This window comes from Corvus hawaiiensis, chromosome Z (genome assembly GCF_020740725.1).
Source record: "Corvus hawaiiensis isolate bCorHaw1 chromosome Z, bCorHaw1.pri.cur, whole genome shotgun sequence".
NCBI classification, from domain to species: Eukaryota; Metazoa; Chordata; class Aves; order Passeriformes; family Corvidae; genus Corvus; species Corvus hawaiiensis.
In genome coordinates, this window is record NC_063255.1 from 10,957,753 (window position 1) to 10,983,353 (window position 25,601).

The 25,601-nt window shown below is 39.4% G+C and overlaps 1 protein-coding gene across 1 annotated transcript in view; it reads left to right on the forward strand.

Annotated features, from left to right (window-relative positions):
• OXCT1 (3-oxoacid CoA-transferase 1) overlaps positions 1–18,762 on the forward strand; it is an 83,346-nt gene extending 64,584 nt beyond the window's left edge. Inside the window, exons 14-17 of the mRNA XM_048290859.1 lie at positions 1,334–1,423; positions 6,235–6,315; positions 8,198–8,299; positions 14,974–18,762. Of these exons, the coding sequence (XP_048146816.1) occupies positions 1,334–1,423; positions 6,235–6,315; positions 8,198–8,299; positions 14,974–15,009 (309 nt within the window). The 3' untranslated portion in view covers positions 15,010–18,762. The remainder of the gene's footprint in view (positions 1–1,333; positions 1,424–6,234; positions 6,316–8,197; positions 8,300–14,973) is intronic.
• The last annotated feature ends 6,839 nt before the right edge of the window (positions 18,763–25,601 follow it).

Sequence of the window (25,601 nt, forward strand, 5' to 3'; positions counted from 1 at the left end):
GGCTGGTGCTGTGACCACTTCCCTCAGGAGCCTGTTCCAGTGCCCAACCACCCTCTGGGTGAAGAACCCTTTTCTGATATCCAGCCTAAACCACCCCTAACACAACTTCAGGCCACGGCCTTGGGTCCTGTCACTGATCACCACAGAGATCAGTGTCTGTCTCTCCTCTTCCCCTCATGAGGAAATTGTAACTGCAATGAGGTCTCCCCTCAGTCTCCTCTTCCCCAGGCTGACCTGGCCGCAGCCACTCCTCATATGGCTTCCCCTCAAGGCCCTTCACCATCCTCATTGCTCTCCTTGTGTCACATTTCCTTCTAGCCTCTCCTATCATGCAGATGTTCCACTCCCCTTTCTTTCCTCCTCAGCAACTCTGGATTGGTATGTGAGATTGTTGCCATCTTTGATTACTGGGGTCTAGTGCTTGTTCAAATACAATTGCTCTGCTCATACTCATAGAACTTTGTACTTTTAATCATTTCCTGTCAGTAGTGTGTTGTGTCTGGATCCCTTTCCCTTCCAAGATCAGATGTATCCAGTTTTAGGTGATGGAAGCAGGCAGGGTTGAGTGCCATAGCATTATGGAAAGTAAAAATAGAGGTAGCTGAACACCAAGCCATAAGACACCTGCTGTGATAACACGTGCAATTCTAACACACTTTGAGAGTGGAATGAGTCCAGAGGCTGAAAACACTGCTTGGTTTGAGGGACAAGCAGAAGTGAGTACTGAGGCACATTTATATATTTGCTCATACTCTGAAATGACCTCTACAGACATCTGGAATAGAACAAAAACAATTGGTTTGTGCTGATATAGTGGTACAAGGCATGGCTTTCTAAAGTGGCAAGAGACTTTCCAAACTGTCAGGTGGATGTGCAGTGCTCAGATGTTCTTGTTGCTGCATTTCAAAAGTAGGGATTTCTTTTGAGGAAGTAATGACATTTCCATCAACAGGAAGATGTACACTTTGCTTTTCAAGTGACAGAATCATTGGAACTAAATTCATTGCTCCTCAGCGTCAGTGCTTCCACTAAGCCAAGGATACTACTCAGATTTAGGTTACACCCCAGGGCACCAGCCATGGCAGTGGATCTCTTTATTCTACTCATCATTCTTCTCCTATTTTCGTCATATAGAGCCTAGAATGAGACAGCTCCTTTCACTCTGTTGGTGTTTGAATACTGTGGTTATGAAATAGGTGGGTGTTGATGCAGGAAAAGGTGACTATCTTGTGCTGCCACTTGCAGCCACAATATTATCTTCTTTTTTTTTTTAATAATAATAATAATAGTAATAATAAATAATATTACATTTCCATTAAAATTTTAATTTTAGGGTAAGATGGTGAAAGGAATGGGGGGTGCCATGGACCTGGTATCCAGCGCACAGACCAAAGTGGTTGTCACCATGGAGCACTCAGCCAAGGTAAGGCTCTGCCGCTTCTTTCTAAATTAGTGGTTTTTGCTGCACCAAAAAAAAGGAAGTAAACAGGAAAAAAAGGACTTTTTCGTTCTGCTACTCTGTGAGGATTTGACAGTTTTGCTGTTATTTATTATGGTGGTGCAACTGGAGGCTAGGTTAGTATGGTTCCACTCTTGTAAGTGAATCATTCACCATGGGAAAAAAAATGAAATATTAACTTGATGTTTAAAAGCTGCACACATTTTTTTAGCTACTTCATGCAAATTTAATGGGGGTAGCCATTGCCAAAGCTACAGTAGATGCTACTCTACTCTTTGCCTCAGAATAATTTGAAAAATTAGGTTTCCCACGGTTAAATACTTGTTATGATGGAAAGTTATTTACCTTTGAAATTGCCAGTCAAATTGGTACTAACAGCTTAATAGAATATATTTTTTGGCATGATGAGATGCAGGCTACCTTGCATCATTATGTGTAAGTGGTTAATCTAGAGACTTCTTTGTGGGGGTAGTGATAAAGGTATATGCTATAGATATAAATCCCCCCCAAAGATCATAGGAAACTTTTCATTTGAAACTTCTAACACAGGAGAAAAAATGTACTGAAGGAGAAAAATCTCTATCCCAAATGTTTAAAAACTTGCTTTTTGTTTAATTTTTTGGTTTCTGTTATTCCAAATTTGTTATATGTCTGCAACAAGGATTAGTTTTGTATTGTTCAAAATAATATCTCTTGTCAGAATTTGTGTAGTAAGCTATAGTAAATATGGAAATATGAGAATAAATATATTAACAGTTGTGTTTTTAATGAGATTTGAAGAATTAATTTTCACTTGAAAATAAAAAAGAATTGAATAACAGTAGTTTCACAATTTCTACTAAACTGTGATCTTAAGGGGCACATTTCGAGTAATAGGGCTGAGTTTAACCCAATAGTTTTCATGTTCATATGCATAAATAAGTAAATGAGAGTATAAAACAAATTTGTCTCTATGACTTGCATCACTATCACATAGCCTCCCAAAAATTGCAGTAACATATGTAGTTATCTGTTTGCTCAGACACACACTTCAGGTATTAATGTGGTCTGAATAAATATTTATGCTAAATGTCTACATACTGTGGAATTTGGTTAAGGCTTAGAGTCCACACACAATAAAATGATTCAAACCAGTTTTTCTCTTAAAGGTACTATTGCTAAAATATTTTTCCAAAACAGTGTTTGGAAATTGTTTGCTGGGTTGTTTTTGTTATGTCTGTAGGAGTAATGGAACAGGAAAAGAGTGAGAACAGAGATAGGTTCACTGTTAGGAACAGGTCAGGCATAGAAGTATTTATTTTGGCATAGGTATACCTACTTTGGGCACTTTTGTGCATGGTATGCCTGGTGTGCACTTCTGGAGAGCCAGTTACAGGTTTTCATAAATTATTTCTTCTGCTTTTGTGAGAAGGCACTGCCAAATTAAACAGTATGCATCATTTTTATTTTATTCTTATGTTTAAATGGCACTTTTTCCTCTTACCTAGCTTCTTTCTGGGGTCTTCATATCAATGCTTCTTGCTTGCTCAAATGTGAAGATGATGAAATATATATATCTAGTATTTAGAGATCAATGCTGCTGTTAGAGTTTTCAGGTGCTCTTCCTTTTTTTCCTTTTTTTTTTTAATTAGTAGGCAATTAAATATAGCACCCATGAGGCCAATTCTGAAAGTCAGAAGCCTTTTGTTGGGGCTGACTGCTTCTCACAGAGCTGATTTTCTATTTATGGCTTTTTAATTCTTTACACCAAATACTTTCTCAAAAACTTACTGCATATGAATCTCTGCATCAGAGGAGCAATCCTTCGTCCTGCTCAAAGCCCTGTGTATGCTACTGAGTGAAAGAAATGTCTGCCTGTACTGAGACAGTCTGTTGTGTCTACTGTCTCTTTAGTAAAGGGATGTTTTTGTAATCTTATTCTCCAAATAAATAAGAAATCTACCATCAGACATGAAAGTTTCCTGTAATCAGCAGCAGTCAAGATTTGATGAATGGAAATACAGTGGCAGACATGGGATATAGGCAGTGCCTTCAGTGGGCGTGTTCAAGAGGTGCTGCAATAGGTAGTTCTTATGCTAGTTTTGTTTGATACGTGATCTTGTGAAGGATCTTCTAATCCTTTTCAAGTTTGGTTGTTTGCTTTTTTTAATAATAATGATGGCTTGTTAAACATTAAAGTAAGTTTTCTAAGAGTTTAATAGCCCTTCCCCTTTCAGGACACATATTGCACTTTTTAAACATAGAAATAGGCTGGGTCCTTGCAGCACAGGCAGAATATAATTTACACTAAATTATGATGGTGGAACTAGTAACTTGTCTTACCACTCAAGCAAATACTCAAGCAATTTTACTCTTTTAAAACTCTGATCTGCAGTATGTTACAAATACAAATAAATATGCTCAGTCCCAAGTTAATGACACTTCTAATTACTTAAGTTTTTATACGTAATGAAAGCAAAAATGTACAGAAGATAGATGAGACAACATGAAATCAGCTTCGTAGAAGAGTCTTCAGCTTAAGAAATGCTATTGAGGAAGGGTAACGAAGTACACAAAATAAAGAGGGAATGGAGAAGGTAGATGCAGAATTGCCACTGCCTTATAAACAAAATAGGGATAACTAACTGAAATTAATTGAAACAGGAAGAAACACTTTCCGCAGCCAGCTAATGAAGTTGTGGATGATAGCAGAATGATGCAAAATCTCAAGGAATTAAATCTATATAAAAGAGACTAAACTATTTTATGAGATTGAGTTCATCAATAACAGTTAAATACCACTGCCTGGAAGCAGTCTCTGCAGAGAAAATCTGTTCATTACATCATATCAGGAACCAAGAGGGCATATCTGCAGAAGGGTATTTCAATTTTTGTTCCATATGCTTAGGCCACTGTGAGACACTTGGCAAATAGACCTTAAGTCAAATTCATTAGTTTTTCTTAGTGTAGTTTTTGATAAATTACCTCTTCTTTTATAGCTATGAAGAAAAGAGTAATAGAACATAAGCTTGTTATTTAATGTCTAAACAGTCCCAGTGCATCTGTGTCTAATTTGCTAAATACTGCCTGAGAGAATTAGAAGTCAAGTTCTTACCCCCATACCATCATTGACATGTTTTGCAAAACACGGCAAAGTAATGGCTGGTAATTGTTCCATGTTGTGAAATGAGTTGTCTACATTGTTCAGCAAAATAGAATGGAGACTGGTTTTAAGCACTTGATTTGGGCATGACTGAAACATGGAGCACTGAATTGAAAACTCCTTTCTCATACTGTGAAAAGTTCTGATTTTAATATGTTGTGGAAGACTAAGGACATTTTTGTTCTTCAACAACAGAATTTTTTATTTAAAGGAGACTGGAACACCTAAGATGTTATGTATCTATACAATAGTCTTTTCCTTTAGCTGAACAAATATATAAATCTGAATAAATTCAGATGGTAAAAATCATGCAGTTCCATTTAAATTGCTCTTCTTATACTGTCCTGACAGATGTCTTCCAAAAGTCACAGAATCATTTAGGTTGAAAAAGGCCTCTAAGATCATAGAGTCCAACCTTTGAAAAGATCAGGAAATGCATTACATTTTTAAGGCTAACTGGTAATACAATAATCTTCAGCTCAAGTGTTAAGAAGCTCAAATGTATCAGTTCTCAGGGTTACAGAAGCCATTCAAGCTGTCACCTCTGCAAGTCCATGCATTTCAATCTCAATTAGGTACCAGGAGGAGACACTTAATTTCACAGGGCTGAAAAGTGTATCTGATATGTTACTGAAGATATTATAAATAGCACAGATTAATCTTGGCTCTTAGGCAAATTGCACAAGGACATTCTCAAGATGGACAGGATATAAGTAGATCAATTGAAAGTAACTAGAATGAAGAAATAGTTCCTCACAGAGAAAGATAAATTCAAAAGCACATGGATTGCTCATTTTGTTATCATGCAGGAGTCAAACAAGCTGTGAGATGGCTTCTGATTAAGCCTTAAGGTAAACTGATGATTCTAAATTATGTAAGTATTGCATCCAGATGGTTAAATGAGACATATTATACTCTGAGAAATTTGAAATGCATAACCAAAAATTGATAATTAGACAAAAAAATAAAAACATAGGGTAAGGGGAGAAGTATGCATTTAATGCTACTTCTGTAAAACACTTAAAAATACTGACCAAAAATTTAATGATCCATTTGCCTTATATCCATTCAGAGCTCTTGCAGCCTACATTAACTAAGTGTGATCTAGAGCCATTTGTGAACTCTTTTTGCATTTTTAAAAAATGAAAGGAAAAAAAGACAGGGTCTTTCCCAGAGACAAAGTGGGAATGGGAATTCAATGTGGGTAAATAAACTGGATTTACTGTTTTGAGAGTATGAGTGTGCACTTGAACTCTGGGGATTTGAATTTCCTCTGTGTGTGGCTGATTCTGCACATACCATTTGTGATAAAGGGTAACACAGGGAAATACGTTGTCCATAATGTTGTTTCCTAATTTTTGTCCTTCATGTGTCATCATTGAGGTTCCATGTATCTCTTGACCTCACATTGTAGCAGGAAGGGCAGATTATTAAGAAGCAGTGTGCAGAACTTTTAAACTCAGGAGTCCACTCAGTAGTACAGTAAAATTCTTACTAGTCTGCCATAGAAGTGAGTTTGAAGAGTGTTCTGAGTACACTGAATGTTTAAATAACACTGAATGGCTACAGTTGTGATTTCCATGAGCATGTTTGAGTTTTTTAAAAACAGATGTTTGCATATTGTTAAACACAGGGCAATGTCCATAAAATCCTGGAAAAATGCAGTTTGCCACTTACTGGGAAACAATGTGTGGACCGCATCATTACAGAGAAGGTAAAGTACTTTTCTTGACTCCTTATTAATAATTTTCTCCTCTATCCCTAATAACAGTAGCAAATCTTAGTAAAAAATGAAGAATATATTCAGCATCTGTTGCCACTGAAGAGGAAAGATGGCCTTGGAGTTCAGGTCCAGAGGTCTTGGGGCTCGTATTTTTCCTTTTAAAACTTTGACATCTAGCATACTGAACTGTACCCTTAGATTCCTTCAGAACAAAGATGCCTCCTATGACAAGCATGAAAAGTGTGTATCTCCTTATTTTTCCCAAAGTATTTCTGAAAATTTGCTGTGAGATGCAATTTTCGAATGCGGCTGTATCACAGCTTGGGAGGCAAAGGGGCATTGTTGTTTGGTTTTGGTAGGGTTTTTGTCCTTTTGTTTTGTTGGGGTTTTTTTCCCAGCAGAGCACCTGTAGGTTGGACAATTGGCATCTTCTTTCATGTATACAGGTTTCAGAGAAACCTGTGGCTGTAGCAGAGCTTTAGGTCTCTTGTCCTTACTTGATTCTATTTGTGAAGCAATTTATTCTCCGGTAAAAGTACATATGAGCATCTGATTCTGCTGCTGCTCAAAGTACATTAGTGGATCTTTTAAGCACAGGATAAGTGACTTAAGGTTTCTTGCTGTAATCATACTCCTTTTATTATCAGTGTCTACATTTTTAAGGACTTACAGTAGTCCCTCTGTGAGCCATCCATCATGCCAAGTAGAATGCATCAAGGGTGCTGATGTAGAATTTGCTTTCTCATGGTGGGATATTGCTACATCTAAAGGATTTTTCTTCACAAAATAAGGAAAAATATATCAAAATGTGGAAGTTTTAGAAATATCTGTAATATTAATCAATTACCAGATCTTGTGGCTTTATCAGGAGATGACACAAATGTACAACAGCATTTGGATAGTGTTGCAAATTCTTTTCCACACTAGCATCTTCGTGTGTATGTTCTTTATGCCCAGCTTCTCTTTTAAGACTTAGAGAAGCTGTCCTTTTTCAGTCCCATAAAAAGCAGTTTCATGTGCCCAGAGGACAGCTAGACTTCAGTATACTTCTGTGATGAGCTTAGGACTTCACTTTCATTTCAAGTTCAAGCTTCACTGGTCTTTTGCTACTAAACTTTTATTTTTAAGGAAAATTACTTTAGACCTTACGGTTTCCTTGGCAACTAGTGTGCAACCTGTGTATCTCCCTCTGGTAGGCACTGTTAAAGTGCACATTGTTTTACAGGTGTTTTTATTTGATGCACTTGCAGGTCTCAGAAGTAGAGTGCATATCTTATGAAGACATCAGACAGAACAGCCTTTGCTCCTTCAGCCTCTTCCTCTCAGGCTTTCTTTTAAAAATGCTGCAGAAAATCTTGTCTTTCACTCCTGGCTTCTGAAAATTCTAGCATTTGCATTGGGTGTGCAGTAGCTGTTGGAGAAACTTATAGTCAGACAAAGGTGATCTCACTACTGGCCTTGAAATAAAAGAATGATGGAGACATTCTCTTCCCTTGTTTCTTTTGTGGTCTCTTGGTGGACATTGTCTTGCAGCAAAGAGCATGTCAGCCCTTTCCTTTGAGCCTTCCATTCTCACCAGAGCAGCAGGCATGGTCCTCATTTCCTGCAGTGATGAACAGCTGTACTTTTTACTCAGAAAACTAACACATTCTAGATTCTAGATATTCTAACGCAGTCTAGATTCTTTTTCTTGGTACAAATAAATGTAGCAGAAATCTTTATCAGTCAGTCATGAAAGTGGAAAGTGTCATCTTTTGTTACTGAAGGAATGCTATCTACTTCAGCACACCATTTTGTACAATGTTACTGCATTTACATCCTCATTTTCTCCTTTATTAATAAAAAATAATTATGTGCTTTTTGAACTTAATAGGCAGTGTTTGATGTGGACAAGAAGAAGGGATTGACCCTCATAGAAATCTGGGAAGGACTGACCGTAGATGATATCAAGAAAAGCACTGGCTGTGACTTTGCAGTAAGTAATTTTACAAACCAGTACAGTTTGGAGTCAGAACAAAAACTCTCCACAAATACTTACCACATGAAGACTGGTAGTTGAAGTAAGTTTCGCCTTTATAGATGAGGACTGAATAGATTACCTGTGGGATTTACAATGAAAGATAATTTGCGGTTAATATAGTGTGATGATGTTGGAAGCATCAGAAGCTAGGAAGACCAGGAGAGATGGAGAAATGACTAAGAGTAAAAAGACAAGTGGAAAGTAAACTTCTGTGCTTTGAAGATGGGAGGTGATTAATCTCTGAGAGATGGAAAAATATGTGATTTTTTTCACTGTATAAGTTTACCTAACTCTCTGTAGCTAAGTTTCCATGCTATCTTTAGGTGAAGTTGTGAATCTTATTGACAGGAGTGACTACTGTTGTCCCCTCTGTGTTAGTAGTGCCGATCAGTGAACTGCTCTAAGACTGCCTTGTATGAATGGAATTTATGCTCTTCACTAATCTAGAAAGCCCCTGCCTTTTGACATTCACATTCATTCTTAAGTCTCACTTAATGCAAACACAAAACTGGCTTATTAATGGACAGCTGTAGCACTCTAGAGTGTAACTGAATGCATGAGTGGTTGATAATACAGTTTCTTCATGGCCTGTCCCTACATGAACATTACAAAATCTTTTCTTCTGTGTTGTGAAGTCTTTTGGGGCAGTTCAGCCCTCCTTTGGCAAGGGCAGCAAGTATGACGGTGTACAAACTGTGCTGTAAAAGTAGTTCAGGAATATTTAGTAGTGAAGTAAAATACTCCTGTTTGCAGAGTTCATGGCATGGCTATGGCACCTAATTCACAAACTGCAGAGCATTTAGTATGTGCAAGGGTTTTTTATTAAGGCTTTGAGCATATTCTTGGTAGAAACTTCCTGAGCAATGAACCTGTGAAATTTAATTTATTTCTTGTGTCCATAGGAGAGCATTTCTGATAACTAAATATGACTGTGTATGTTTCTTCTTGGATATTTTAAATAAAGATCTTTCACTGCTGAAAATACCTTAAATTATCTGAGAAAAAGATTTTGGATTAAAGACTAGTGGCCTGCAACTGCAAAGTGCAGGAAGCTGCTACAGAATCGCTTTGCTAGGTTACTAATTTTCCATGTAATATTTTAGGGAAGTCATTATTATATTTTAATTTAAAGTGGAAGCAACCTTCCTTATACAGCAGTTCTGTGTGGAAATTAAATGATTCCTTCAGCTTCTGACTTTGATCTTTGAAAAAATTACCAAATTTTTAAAACTTCGGTAATGTCAAGACTTCCTTTTCTTCGGCTGATCTGCCTGTCAAGCAGCTAGCATCCAGAACTAAAATATAAAAATGAACTTTTTAGGTTTTTATCTATTGCAATCAGTCACTTTGTTTTGTTCTTTTGTATTTAATTGAGGAGTAACTTCATGATGAATTTGAAGGTGCAGTGTTTAATAAGCACTTAAATAGATGTAAACTACAGAAAAGGACTTCTGTTTTCAGAAGACACTGAAGACACTCCTTAATTGTTCCAAACCTGCTTGTTGGAAGGATTTTGGGGTTTTTTTGGTTGAGATGACCAACAGATACATATTCAGTTAAGTGTGTTTTTCTCAAAGTAAAGTCCAGCTGCCTATGCTCAAGGCAGTGAAAGCAGAAGCAAACAAAAAATTCAGAGAAATAAGTGATAAGGTTAAGATGATGGGCTATGAGATTAAACTCTGCAGCAGGTATGATAGGGCAAGACAATTAGGTCCAAAGAAAAGATGAACACCACCCACTGTTCCTTGGTGCTTTCCTGGAAATGTCTCTAAGGAATGATATAAACTTCAAATCTTTAGTGTAGCCTGAAGTTAGGAGTTGATGAGAGGTATTGGAACAATGCACTGTCTGGGTCCCTGGGATATGTCTCTCTAAGATTAGGAAGGGACCCTTCACAGGAACCATTTCCTAGTTCTCCAGAAGGCAGGCTCCAGTACAGTCTGCTTTGTTCTGTTGCTGCAGTCATGCATGAAATCATGAGCTGTGGGCATGAAAAATGTAGATGCTTCTTGGTTTATGCATTTACATGTACTTACCTTGAAAGCAGTGGCTTGCATAAATGCTTGGAAAGCAATGCTTGTTTGCAGAGTGTGTACCTCTGCCAGAGTACGTGCGGGTGTCACTGACGTACTGATGGGTCCTTGCAAAAGTGCCTGAAATCACTACAGCGCTGCCGGTTAAAAGCATGACATGAACCTCAGTTATTTGTTTATTAAACCTGTGGCATGGAAGTGCACTAGCCCTTCCTTCCTTCCTTCCTTCCTTCCTTCCTTCCTTCCTTCCTTCCTTCCTTCCTTCCTTCCTTCCAAATTCCTTCCGAATTCCTTCCAAATTCCTTCCGAATTCCTTCCTTCCTTCCGAATTCCTTCCTTCCGAATTCCTTCCTTCCTTCCTTCCTTCCTTCCTTCCTTCCTTCCTTCCTTCCTTCCGAATTCCTTCCGAATTCCTTCCTTCCGAATTCCTTCCTTCCTTCCTTCCTTCCGAATTCCTTCCTTCCGAATTCCTTCCTTCCGAATTCCTTCCGAATTCCTTCCGAATTCCTTCCTTCCGAATTCCTTCCTTCCGAATTCCTTCCGAATTCCTTCCGAATTCCTTCCTTCCTTCCGAATTCCTTCCGAATTCCTTCCGAATTCCTTCCGAATTCCTTCCTTCCTTCCTTCCTTCCTTCCTTCCTTCCTTCCTTCCTTCCTTCCTTCCTTCCTTCCTTCCTTCCTTCCTTCCTTCCTTCCTTCCGAATTCCTTCCTTCCGAATTCCTTCCTTCCTTCCTTCCTTCCTTCCGAATTCCTTCCTTCCGAATTCCTTCTTTCCTTCCGAATTCCTCCCTCCCTCCCTCCCTTCCTCCCTCCCTTCCTAATTCCTCCCTCCCTTCCTCCCTTCCTCCCTCCCTTCCTCCCTTCCCTTTCCCCCCATCCTGTAATTTCCTGAATTTCATATATAGCAAATCAGAGAATAGGAATTAGAGCATAGTGATAGGCATTTATTCAGACTGCAGCATCCTTGGTCCTTTTTCTCCACATTTCAAAACTCTGCCTCAGGCTTTCTTGCAAGACTAACAGTTGTGCTTGTGATTATTTATGTCCACTGAATGAGATATCTTGGGTTTATTTATATCGGTGACAGGAGCTTTAGTGATACTGTATTGCCACAGTAAAAGCAGGATCATATATTTTCCTGGTTTGAAACAGAACTAATCAGGGGAAAATGAGCAGCTGACCCCTTTTTCTAGCAGCTTTTTTTCAGTAGATCCAGTGTATGATCTGAACTAAAACAAATACCTCTCTAGGTTCACTAGAAATGAGATTTTAACAGATAGCTGTATCTTTATATGTAACTGCCTCACCCCATGTAGACTACTCCTGTTTGGAGAGGAGAAGTTCATGGTCTATATGGCCATATTTGAGACACATTTGACTATACAATTCCATTTCACAGCCTACTTACTTACTTGGAAAAACATCTCCTAAAGAACATTTGCAACAACAAAATGTCAAAGGAAACATGATTTAGAGTCAACAATCTTCATCACAGACTGGCATAATTTAAAAAATAAACAATTCGCCCTCAATTTTACTGTACTGTGAAGACAAAATGTTGGCTTATCTCGCATGCTTAAATAAGATTTGCTGTAGCCTAGCATATAGATCACCTTGGCAGGCAATCTGTTTGGGCTTGTACTGCCTTCTGCCATTGATGAGACTGTGGCAGAACATACTTTTGCAGATGTATTTAATTATAAAAATAATCAGGATAAGTCACAAATCCCCACCACATTTTTTTTCCCCCTTAATTTTAGAGCTTGTTTTTTCAAAATGTTCTTAAAAGATAGCATGAAGTATAGAAAAGGCATCTGCCAAGCCTAGTGTATGTTTGAAAAGGAATTGTGTCTCCAAGTCATTGAGTTCAAAATGATATGGGATATAGATTTTATTTTCTGGAAGTACATTTTCCTTTGAGGAACATTTTCTTTCGAGGCTCTTGCAAGACTGAGTTGATTTTTTAATTAATAGTGTGGGGATTTTTCTTGATCAATCACCCCTGCTGCAAAAACCATTAAGAAGAGATTTTTGTATCACATATACATATGATGTTAGAATTCCGGTTTGCATTTATCTGAAATTAAACAATAGGTGTTAATAAGAGACAGACAACTTTTATTAACTTAACAAATATGCTAGCTTTTTTTTTTTTGAGGGGCTTATTTTAAATTTTTGAACAGTAACTTGCTGTTGCATGCTTGTTGAGGTCAATAGAACTTAACAGGATTCAGCATTATTCAGAATCAGAACCTGAAGGAATGCTTGCTACATAGGAATTCAATGAAATAAGCGTAGGGCTGTTTGTGTAGCTGAAAAGGGTATTTTGGGTTTGGGAATCAGAGATTCAACAGGCTTGAATTGCAGCAAGGCCCAGAGCCCATATTTCTCTTACCACTTGAGAGGCCATGTACTGGACTGCACAGGCCAACTCCTCCCAGAACACCTACCTGTCCAACATTAGCAAGGTATTTGAAGCTTTCAAGATAAGATGTTCTTCCTGTAATTGAATACTATTAAGAACGTGTTGCTTAGGAGGTACTGTGAGGAAGTAGGAGCTCTGAAACTGCGCACTGTGAATAGAGTCTTCATTAAGACTCTTTAGCCCTTACCAAGTACTGTGCTCTTGGCATAAGGTGATACAGGATTGACTGTCTCTACTGGGATTTAAAGCAGTGGACTCAGGGCCCTTTCTGCATTTCTGCATTACTCCTTGTTTTCCAACCACAAACCATCCCTTTTGTTACACTGGCATTTTTCTGCTTATTTAATCACATTTTAGTAGGAGCAAAAGTTGCATTTGGGTCCAGTTCTGAGTGGTGCTGGGCTCTCACCACCTCCATTATCTTGAGCAGACATTATGGCACATCACACTCACGGGCATCAGACCCTTCTGAAGTGGATTGTGGTACACACAAATGACAGCTGTTAGCATCAGATGCGCAGACATCATATTTAATGTAATGTGCTCATCAAATGTAAAACACTTGATGTTTTGATGGTATTGAAATCTACAACATCAGAGAAAACAGTAATCTCTCCAGTAATTGCCTTTGTCATTGTTTGCAGAATACAGATTTTAGTGGTTCTATCTTTGTCCTCCAGTGTTTACCTTTACTTAATGGAACCACCCCTGGCTGCGGTAGAAATAGGCCCAAATAAAGTGAGGCACATGGTAACTTGGACTCTGAAATGTTGAAACATTTCTGGAGTGAATCCAGGAATGCTGATGCATTGTACCTATTACATCTATTTATTATCCTAGTTCACGCACAACTTTGAAAAAATCAATGAATGGTTGCCATCCACTGAAACATTTCATTAGCATTTGATAGAGTAAACACATTCTTCATGAACTAAGTTTTCCTCAGTGGCTATTCTCATAAGGTTATAAATGATGATACATAGTGGCTGGAGGAAAGATTACATGGAAATCTAAGTGGTACAGAAAATACAGCTCTGTACCTCTAAAAGAAAGAGGCTTGAATGCTTGAAAAGGCACTTATATATTATTCTTTCATGAGTTAGCTTCTTGAGTACCGTTAACTGAAAAAGATGGGTTAAGGAGGCAGGAGGATGCAGCAGGTGATGCTTCCATGGGGCACATTAATCAACTAAGAGCCAGATTATCCATGGATTTGTTTTTCATCCTGAAAAAGTAAGATCACAGGAGTTATTTCTGATCTTCATTCTGGGACATCTCTTTAAATAGGGCTGGGAACAGGAGATAATTAAAGAGGCTTGGATCTTCTGGGGAGGCCTGTTCCTCAGGGTTTTGTGTAGACCTGGAGTGAGAGTTCACGCAAATGTTAACTATGCTGCTCTACAAAGTCTTCTCTGTATTGTTCCTATTTACACCGTCTTTCCTCATCTAACTTCCTATGTAGGCTTACTATGCTTTATTTTTGGTCTGCTGTACATCTTATAATATCACTAATTGAATTTTGTGAGTGAATGAATTAAAACAATAGAATACATAAATGTGTCTTTACACAAAAATGAATGTGAATGGGAAAAGGCAAGTTTTTTTTTAAAAAAGCAAAATTAGCATTATTAAACCATAATTAAACAAATTGAATGTGAATGGAAGAAGGACATTTAAAAAAATGGGAAATATAAATTTGATATTGTATTATATCATCATCAAACAAATAACCACATCAAATGTATCCATATACAGTAGTTGCAGAGTGTTTACCATATATGTATACCTTTGATTGTATATCCCCTGCTAACATGCATATTCCAAAACTCAGTTGACTGTTTCTGCACAGAAGACTGTGCAGGGGGCAAGTACAGGTTCATCTGCCCAAGCTCAATATGCTTGCTTCTTACACCAATGACCTATCTCAAAACAAATGAAGTTGGGGGTCTGGATACTAGCACCACACATATCTTGCATTCTTACATCAGAAAATTTAGTTGTGGTAGTGTTTATCTCTGACATACTGCAAATACAGCAGTTTAAATTAGTGCAGGGTCTCTAGTACAAATGGTACATAGTTGATACAGGTGGAAGTGAATGGTGGGTTGTACTGCTACATATCTGTATCTGTATGACAACTGTTGTGGGTTTTTTCCCTCCTTTTTGCTAGGTTTCACCGAAACTAATACCAATGAGGCAGATTTAAATGTGAAATACAGACTGGGCTTAACACGCAAGAAAGCTTGTTTCCAAATGGAAGAAATTGATGACTGTCTTGCAATTTTACTTTTTTTTTTCTTTTCTTTTTTTTTTTTTGTAAAGGGCTATGTAAGTAGTTTTCAGGTAGTTAAACTCAGCCTGCGACTATAAGCCTAAATTGTATTCTGCTTTCATAACATTACCAATTTTAATGGAATGGCGAATATATTCTCTAAGTTTTGAATCATGCTATAGTAAAATGTTAATGATCATTGTAAAAAAGAAAAAAAAAAAGCCTTGTAGTCTCTCTGCCAAATACTAGGGTTTTTTACACAGAAGTAGAAAACAACTGTGCAAAACTTATGATTGCCTCTGTGTTTCCTGATATCTGTTGCTCTGGAACTACAGCACTTATCATATCCATTCTCCTGTGAAGGTGTGGGTTTTTCTTTTCTGGAGTGGTCTATAACAAATATATGTATCTGTACAGAGATATTGGGAATACGGACGTTCCTTTTCCTGAACTTTTTCATCAGTCTGTAACAAAGTTGTTTAAATCTGTGGAAATAACTGGGATCTAAATATATCTACTGTTTCCACAGTGTGTGTATGTTGGTATTGAGAGGCCCACGCCTCCCAAAGTCCAACTGGGACCCTTTAAATTTCAATCATACAAACTAGAACGGAGCTAGTGTGAAGGAGGTAGATTAAAAAGTGTCTGTCCTCATGCAGACAGCTAGTAGCTGCACAATTTCCCACATGAACTGCTCTTATTCTCCAGATATAATGCTTCTCCCCAGCTACCAGTCAAAGGCAAATGAATATTGTTTCTGGAGCCAGGTCTGTCCTTCCAGTGTTGCATAAAGAAACAGGGGAAGAGAAGGTTGTGAACACCTTTAAGATTCTTCTGAAGGGAATACAGATGGTCAAGGGTAAAAGAAGTATGCACCACTGTCAAGGCATCAGCAAAATCTAAAGAGTTTGGAACCCAATTTCATGATAACTTGAGACAATCAAAATTAAAAGACATTATCTCAGAATCATTTTTATGGATGTCTTCTTCTCCCTCTTACTTACAAAATAATTTTTGTATTTTGCTACCTTTGCCAGCAGGTAATATGACAGCTTTGGATCTCACATACCAAATCAGTACCATATGTCTTTTACAGAGCATGGATTGACTGGAAATCAACATTTACTAAAATACAGTGTTCTCTCTAGCATAATGGTTTCTGTCATTTCTATCATTGGTATAAATAGGAGCACACAAAACACTTCACTTAAAATAATTCCTGACATAATGTTTGACATCAGGACTGTAGCATATTAAGTGACTGAAAGACAAGTAAAATGTAGATGCACAAGAAGAAGTGTACGTAATGCCTATCATACATGTAATAAGCATGTTAAGCACATGACATAGAAAGATCTTCTAACACTAAGTGAATAAGGGATTCACCACAGTCAATGTGTGTTGTAGAAGGAATGTAACACATTTCTTGGGGAGCCAGGTAGAAAAACCATACAATGTTTAGCTCTTGTACTAGCCTTTGTACAGAATTTTTCCATTCTAAAATAAGAAATGCTTCTCCTTCATGGAAGAGTTACAAAATTTGTCTTGATCCACATGTGGGTTTTACAGCAGTAAAACTGCTTTGATTTGAGGTATTATTTTGTATAGTTGCACTTACCCTAAACAATTCTTTGTTAATCTCTTCTCTATACCACAACAGGCTACCCTTCATCCCAGAAAGAAATAAACAAAATGCCTTTGTAAACACCATTATGCCAGTACAAAAGTATTCCCATAAGACTAAGCTGTGACATGAACTTGTGGCTGCTAGTGGGTGGTAGGCCATTGCGTAGCCTGAATCTGTAGGCAAGACCTGATGCTGAGCCCATGGGAAAGAAATGTTTTGTACAAAGACCAGTGCTAATTTCATGATTATCATATACAAGTGATTTGGTTGATAGGTAATTTGCATCGAAGACTTGAAACTATATTATCATAGTACTCCAATATATCTTAACACAGCACGTTAGTCTTAACATGTTTTCTCTATTTAGGCTATTTAGGTGTATTCCCTGTGTTACTTGCTGATTCCTCACAAGTTGTTTGGCCATTTTTATTGCTGTGGAGGTGGTTCAAGTTCTGCTCACAGAGGTTTTGCAGATTAAAAATCTGTATGTAATAAAACCTGACTATTTTAGCTCACTGTAAACAGTTTCACTTTTGGATAGAGCAGCCCAGAGGCCTCTTCCCTAACGCATGGAGACTCTTCAGTGACGATTCTAACCCTTGTGGTGCTGTACACAGCAAAAGGTGCCTCTCTCTGCCCTCAGGGCCAGAGATGGGTGAAGAGGTACTCTGAAGGGATGGGTGTAGTCACTGAAGGTGTTTTGTTCATCTTCACTCAAAGCTCTTGTAGAGAGTACCCAGAATGAATGCTGGGTTTAGGGGAGGATTATAGAAACTATTATACAGGGGAAGGCAGTTACTATTAACTTATCCGGAGGAAAAATAAACCCACAAAAATGGAACAGAAAGACCAAAGAACACAAGCATTTAAATAGATGGCAAGTCTTAAAGAAATCTATAAATTAAAATGTTGATATATTGCAATTACCTAAGCTACATTAGTTATAGGACTGATTAGTTAATTACAGTGAACATTTACACATCTATGAAGTACAGGAGAAGTGTCTGAGGGCAGGATCAGGTGTACACTGCTTCTGCCATAGAACTTCACTTTGCTGGCACACGCACAGAAGCCATTGTTGTCATTAACACATGGCTATAAAAAGACTAATGACCTGGTAATGTCTGGGAGTTTAGCACCTTGGTTTCTGAATCAAAGAATTAGGACCCAAGAACTCCTGATTTCCAGCTTTTCTGGTTCTCCACTTACTGCCTTGTGAAACGACAGCTGTGTTCCCTGCCTTGTCTCCTGTTGCTGGAAAAGGGGATGTTTTTCTTCCTACCTCACAGGGATGTTGTGAGGAATAAGAAGCTAAGGTCTGTGCAAGAGGTTAGTTGTTTCTCTTCAACTTGGGGATCACACTTGATCAAGGGTGTGGAAGAGTATTTGAAGATTGTCATACATGCTGTACATTCAAGTTCTGTGTCTTATTTGTGTCAGTGTTAGTGCAAGAGAGCAAAAGTACATGGTGCTGAAAACTGGGGATAAAAGGAGAACAGGCTCTCTCCATATACAGCAATGATGCTGTAGCAACAGGAGACAAGATATGTATGTCACATGTGAATTTTTTTTATCTTGAGGACAAAAGATTGTGGTAAAATATTGGTATTGTTACGAAAATGTCGTGAGTCCGCACAAGCTAATTGCAGCAAGCTTTGAATCCACTCTTTAAATTCATTTGTTAAGCAGGAATAAAAACTAAAGCACTCCTAAGTATTTCCCTCTCTGTGGACACAAGTGCGGTTCATAGGTAAGGTATACTCTGAGCAGTAGTTGCAATAGTCGGTATTGCAGGGATGAAGGTTTACTGGGACTGAAATCACTCCCTGCTTAACAGCACTTCACAAGACAAGGACAGCTGATACTCTTTGTCCTGAAGAAGGTGATAATTCTACTGTATTATCATATTGGACTTCACTTTATATTTTATTGATTTTTTGTCCCTGAAAAAAGAAAAAAAATATAGAAAATGTAGTTGTACTGTAAACTCTGCAAACTAAACATCAAAGTCCTTTAATGTATCTGCAAAACAATCAATAAAGTAAAAATTCAAAATCGCAGGTTTTGTCTATTGTTATCATTTTTTGTGGTGTTCTGTTCTGCTTTTAGGACAAGTAGAAGTTTAGTTTGTGTTCACATCAGCATGTCACACCTCAGCACAGGACAAAACCTCAGGGTCTTGTCTGAATGTGGATGGGTTTGATAAACAGAAATAATGACGCTCGAAAATCAGTTAACAGCTGGATTCTACAAGTTCTCTCTTCTCACTGATGTCTCTGTTGGGTCAATCCCAAACATAATTATCACATTCATTTTTGAAATGACTTGTTTTTTCAATCAAGTTAAATAATGGACTGCATATGTAGTCCTTAGCGAAGTGATTTTTTACCTTTTGATTAAAACTGCTGTAGAACTGATCACATTTGAGATGTTAATCATTGATGTTAGCATGTGGCTGCACTCTGAAAATTGTAGTAGATGACACATGAAGACAAATTCCATTAACCACCTACTGAATGATAAAGTAGATGACTGCAAAGGGATGAAAATGTCTGTGTGTAGTGGGGTCATCCTTCCATACCTGTCATAAGGTCATGCATAAATGTGTCATAGAATCATTTTCTCTTCAGTATCCTCAGAAAGCAGGTTGATAAATGTGAAAAAAAAAATGTTTAGAGTCATTAAAAAAACCCCTGATGTTTTGTTCTGAAATGAAACTCTTCAGTAATTTATATGTGTGGTCAAAATCCAACACCCCTGTAAAGGGGTCCACAAGGTAAGTGTTAAACCCACTGAGATAATACAGCAGCCTTGCATCTCTAAAATCCACTCATACAAATGTGGAAGGTTACATTTTCCTCTGACAAGAGAAGAAAGCTGGTTGCAGGCATATCTGAGAGGTTTTGTGGTCCCTTGTGTGTCTTCTGTTGCTGCCTATGGTGCTGGTTTGGGCTTGGGTAGAGTTAATTCACAGTAGCTCGTATGGGGGCTGTGTTTTGCATTTGTGCTGAACACAGGGTTGATAACACAGAGATGTGTTCCTTATCCTGAGCAGTGCTTGCACAGAGCCAAGGCCTTTTCTGCTCCCCATCCCACCCCACCAGTGAGGAGGCTGGGGATCACAGGAGCTGGGAGGGGACTTGGCCAGGACATAATTTCTTTGCTGTACAGCAGTACTCTGAACCCCTCTTCTGCACCTATCCATCTTCTCCTGGAGACCAGGGATCAGTTCTTGACATACCTACACCACAGTGTGTTTGGCAGCTTTAAATGGAAGAATTTCAGAGAACACCAGGATGGGGAAGGAATTCCTTTTCTGAATGTATTTACCTAACATCAGGTTTTGAGCATCCAGCAAAAATAAAAGTAGCTATTGTGTCTGTTATGAAAACTTGCTCTGCCTGGTTCACATCTTTATGTACATATTTAGAAGAACTAAGGACATGGGAGAAGTCCTTGCCTTCAAGGCAATTGGGTTCTTCATCTGCCTCCCATGATACTTTGATTTTATTGATTGTATTTTATTGGTGTAATGGCTTTCAAAAGCAAGCAGAACATTACTTATTGGTGGGAGCAGTAGAGTCTAAAACTAGAATTTTTATTTCCATGTCCTTAAAACTGTCCCCTGAGCATGCAATCCAGAGAAAAACTTTAATTTGTGTAAAGCTTTGATAGATGATTAGACTGCAGGTGCTGCAGTGCTTTTGGGCACTGCCCCTGCTGCTATTGTACAGGTGAGAAATGCTGTGTTTGATGCAGTTCCGATCATCACGCTTCTGTCAAATCTGTGTCTGTATGAGGTTGACAAGCTGGTGTCCACCCACCTGGCTGCTGAAGGGTCTCACCATGTATGTAGATTTATGCTGTTTTCAACACAGAAGTGGCACAGCCCTAGCTCCTTCGAAAAATTGTCACAATGTTTCTTTCCCTGTATTAACTCAGCAGGGAGAGTTGTTGTGAAGGTTCAGCTCCTAACCCTGTCCAGTAAGCTTCAAAGCACATCTTGCTGGTCCCAGGAAAACACCTAACCAGCCATGCTGCCTGGGGAGCTGGGTGAGAGAGCTGCTCTAGTGAATAATGTCTTACTTTGCAGAAAGGATAGTAAAAGCCACAAGGCTGTGAATGAAGTCAAGAAGGAGTAGATGTTCATCTAGTGTGTAAGTAATTCACCAAGCAGTGGCAAGCCTTGAATTATCTTTCAGAGAATGGCTCTTCTTTTATTAACATGCACTTTGAAATGTGTAAGCAACTCACTTCCCCTCTTTTCTGGCTTTCTCATGTGTAGGCACCTACCTGCATTAACTCAGGTGTTTCAGGGCAAGCACACAACAAAACTGTGAAGTCTCTTACAGAACTGGCAGGTGAAGCGATGTAGTGCTACAGCACCTCAGCACAGCACAGAGAGGGATTTTCCCTTTTAAGATTAGATTGTCTAAATGAATCAAATTTGTTTGTAGGTGCCCATGCCAATTACTTTTATTGTTTGGATAAATTCCTACATATTCCCTTTGGTTCTGTCGCTGGAAAGTACATAATACATAGGTAGAAAAGGGAACTAAAAACTTCTGTAAATGCAGGGAAAACCTGTTTCAAGATGAGCAAAAACTGCAGCCAGGAGGAGAATTAGTTTGCAGAAACTGAACAAAAGCAACATGAAAAGCAAACTTACATATGTTACCACCGAAAAAACAAATGCAAGCCACAGAAGCAACACATTGGTGCCACTTAAGAAAGGATACAGTATTTTTAAGACAAATTCAATCTCATCTTTTAAGCAGCAAGTGAATAAAGACTATTAATTGGATCTGATGCCTATATCCTACAAAATCACGTTTCCCCCACCCCCTTGGAAAATTTGGCTGTATGAGCAATTAACACTTTCACTCAGATTTGTCCAAAAATGAGGCAAGCTATGTGATACTATAGCAGGCAAGGCTGTCTTGTCCAATAAATATCCCTAAAAATATAAAATTTAATCAGACACTCTGGCTTGCCAGTCATTTCTGTCTAGTTCCATCTTGCATTTGCTCCAATAAAATCCATCACCCATGCTTTCCTCTTTCTGGCACCCTACTAATCCTAAACAAGTAGCTCCCTCTGCCCAAGGAAGCCTACTCAAACTTCATCAGTTTTCCTGCTTGCCTGGGCTTGTTCTTATGGGGAGGAGAGGAAGTAGAATTGTGTGTGCCTGTGTTCAGCTGAGCCATGCCAGCAGGGGAACTGAGACCAGAATAGCAGAGCGGACATCGTGGGCAGAGATGGTGCTGGGCAAAGGTGTTAGAGAGCTACTGCTGAGCATCAGCACCTCTGGTGTGCTGGCCAGCTTCTAATGCACTTCCACTCACACATCTCTTGTCAGAAAATCCCAGAAGCACGGTATGTTCTTCTGACTGTTTTTAATTTTATTTCAACTTGGAGATCACATGAATGCTTTGTTTGAAAAATTAAAATAATGAACTCTAGTGAAGAGGATGAATCAGAGTGAAGAGCCAGGGGCTTGGCTACCCAAGCCCTGGGCATTTTCCGGACTGCAGTGCCCACTGGGGCAAGAAGGAAGACATCAGGCTTGGACATGGCTCTTCTCAGATCCTGGATGCTTGTTCTGTGGGCTATGCTTATACAGTGGTGGGGGACAGGGCTGAGAATGGCTCAGGACTTCTTTGGAACAGAAGGCAGGAGCTCAGATCTGGGACTGATAAGGCACAAAACCATTTTTCTGTCCTGCATGGCAGAACTGCTGCTGGAACTCTCAGTTCCACCAGGGGATGCTTCTCATGGTATTGCTAATACTTCTTCAGGATTTTGGGCTGGTATTGCTGATCTTCTGCTGCTGTATTAATACTGAGATTTTCAGGTTTTCCTCTTTTTCAGGCAACCTTTGGCCTGGAAAAGGAAAAAAATAGAAAAGCCAACTGCATAAATCTGCTAGCTATACACCTGAAGGATGGTGAAATTATTCTGCAACAGCATATCCATGTTCTCATTAAGAGCAATTCAGCATTTTTAGGACATGTTAACTGCTGCAGCAAGAAGAAGCTGCAGATCAATATAAAATAAACCACAGCCTCACAAAAGCCAATTTATAATTTCCAAAGTACTTTTCCTCAGTTCTGCAGGAGCATCATCGCTGGTACACCAGTGGGGCAAAGTTACAGAGAAAGCCTCAGACCACTTTGGATGTGGAGTTGCAAAACTCATCCAATCTGAAAAAAAAATCTCCATATTGTAATGACAAAAACCTGGAGGTAATCTGTCCCAGAAAAACTGAGAGAGGGGAATGATCACTGATTACTTCACTTCAAAAGTGGAGAGGTCATGGCTGGTAATTAATTATCCAAATCACCCTGTGTATATCTCCACCAAAGAAGCTATCTGACCTTCTGCAAAACAATCCCTCTGAGAATGCAGCAGCCGGAGACCTTTCTTCCATGGGATTTTAATTGTGCAGCAGATTATTTTCACAGTGGAGCTGAAAGTGGTAGAGCAACCAGGGAGCAGCACTATCATATCATGGCACTGCTCGTCCTGGGGCAGCAAACCCAGCCACCAGGGCCATGGCTCCTGGCTCTTGATTTGGATGGGATCCTCTTTGGGGTGATCTCTACAAGTGCATGTGTTATTTAAACATATCTTCAAATCTAATCAGATTTAAGTGTGCCCTTGGGCTCCTCCAGAAGCACCTCGAGGAGTGTGAGCTCAGAGGTCAAGGTTAGAGGAAGTCAGAAACCAGGCATTGTGACTTTTGAGGGCTTTTTGGCTCCAGCAGAGCATGGGCAGGCAGGACCTGCCAGCAGATGGGGATCTGCAGTGTATGCCAGAAATGCTGCTATCCCAGAGGTGGTGGGATGGGAAAGCTGGGAAGTGCTGTGTCTCCGAGTCTGGTCGAGGCTGTGCAGAGCTGCGTGACAAGGGCAGACCCTTCAGTGGGCTTTGCAGAGATTTTGTATCTTTTCCCAGAGATGCTGAGTGCTGAACCCTGGCTTGGATGGGCACATCTGAAGGCTTTCTATATACAGAACAGCACTTCTGACATGACAAATTTTGGCAGTACCTGACAATTTTACCCGAAAGGGAGACCAGTTCTTAGTACAAAACAATATGCACAGCATGATGCTTCAGCTGGGGTAGGTGCATGGGGAAACTGTATGTGGAGGTTGCCCAGAGCAATTTTAGCTACTTAAGCATTAACTACTAAACGTGTATCAATTCAGTGAGATTTGGCCTAAGGATCCCAGGATTACTGCTCCCCGGTGTGGGCTTTCATCTTTGAGTACACAGTAAATATTTTAAGTACTTGGCTTTCAGATATTAAGAAGGGTTGCACTAAAATCTAGAAATAGTCTAATAATAATATAATCTGAAACAATCTAATAATAACAGTATAATACGAAACTAAATTTAATGCAGCGGGTTGTAGCGAGTTGGGTTTGTAACTGGGTGGAAACACCAATTTAGTGTAGTGGTTTGGTCCAAAATACTCATTACTGTTTACCTTCTGTGAGATAAGAATTAGGAGAAACGCAAAGCAGGCACCAAGCTTGAAAGAATATAAAGAAATTTATTAACAGACCTAAAAGAAGGAAAAAAATTATACCACACCTTCAGAACTCTTCTCCTTCCCCCACCTTCCTCCCTTCTCCCACTGACAATGTAAAAAGACAACCCTTGAGATGTTCAGTCTGTTTACCACTTTCATAATAACCTTGTTCAGTCCATTTAGGAAGAGGAATCTCTCTTGCTCGTGCTATGAAAACATTATCACAATGAGACAGCCGCCCAATTCCAAATAACTCTGTTCAGTCCATTTAGAAAGAGGAGTCTCTCTGCTTGCATGTGAGTCCCTTCCCCCAACTTGCAGCTTCTCCCACAACTGCTTTCGAGGGTCCACTCTTGAAGTTTTTTGGGGTACAGTTTTAAGGTTGAGCTGTTTAGAAACAAAAGTTCTCTTCACCCATATCTGGGAGCATTTCATCTCTAAGAACAGAGGCCCTTCTCCTTCCCTGGGAGCAAAGGGTCTTCCTCATCTTCATCTTTAGGACTATCTCTGGGAGCATCTCTAGGAACTGAGGTTTTCTCCTTTCCCATTTGGAGCAAAAGTCCTCATCTGGTTCATCTCTCCCTGTCCAAACTTCTCATGAAATTACAGCTGCATCAGCATCTGCCTGTCTCAGCACAGGTGCTTTTGCTAACAAGCACGAGTTGAGCACTCCACCCCCCATATCTTCACGAAATTACAATGGGTACTCCGATATATCATAGCTTCACAACAGAATTTCAGCTTTAAGCATCTCCTCTTTCTCTTCCGTCAGGTTTTCAGCTCTTCATAGCACTAAAAGGGTTAATCTCACCTAGGCCTTGCAGCTGGAATGTGGCTTATCACAGTGGAGAGGTTGGGGAGCCGAGCCGCTCCGGCTGCCCACAGCAAGGTTGCGGGGGTGTTCTGCGGGTGGAACAGGGTCCATCGGCTCCAGGATGGCCGTGACCCGGCCCGGCCTGGCCCGAGCAGGGCCTGGGCTGGGCCCGCTGGCCCCCGCACAGGGCCCGCAGCCACCTGTCCCAGCACCGGAAACGAGAGAGCCTCTGCCTCAGGGTTTCTATTCTTAAGTGTGCATCACAGAGGCAGTCACAACTTTAAGTGGCTCAAAGAATTGTCCATATTCAAACAGGCCAGCTGATAGGTTCTGTCAGGTCACAGAGGAAGCTGTAAGCACCCCCCTGCAAGGACATCACTTCTGGGACTATGCTTTGCCAACCCATGACAAACAGGTTCTGTAAAAATGTAGTAAATGAAGAGGGTAGAAAGAGAACAGCTTTCCTGTGACTTTCTTGCCACTTATCACTCCAAATTTTGTATATTCACACAGTGCTTCACAGTTTAAGAGAACTTTGGCAAATCAAA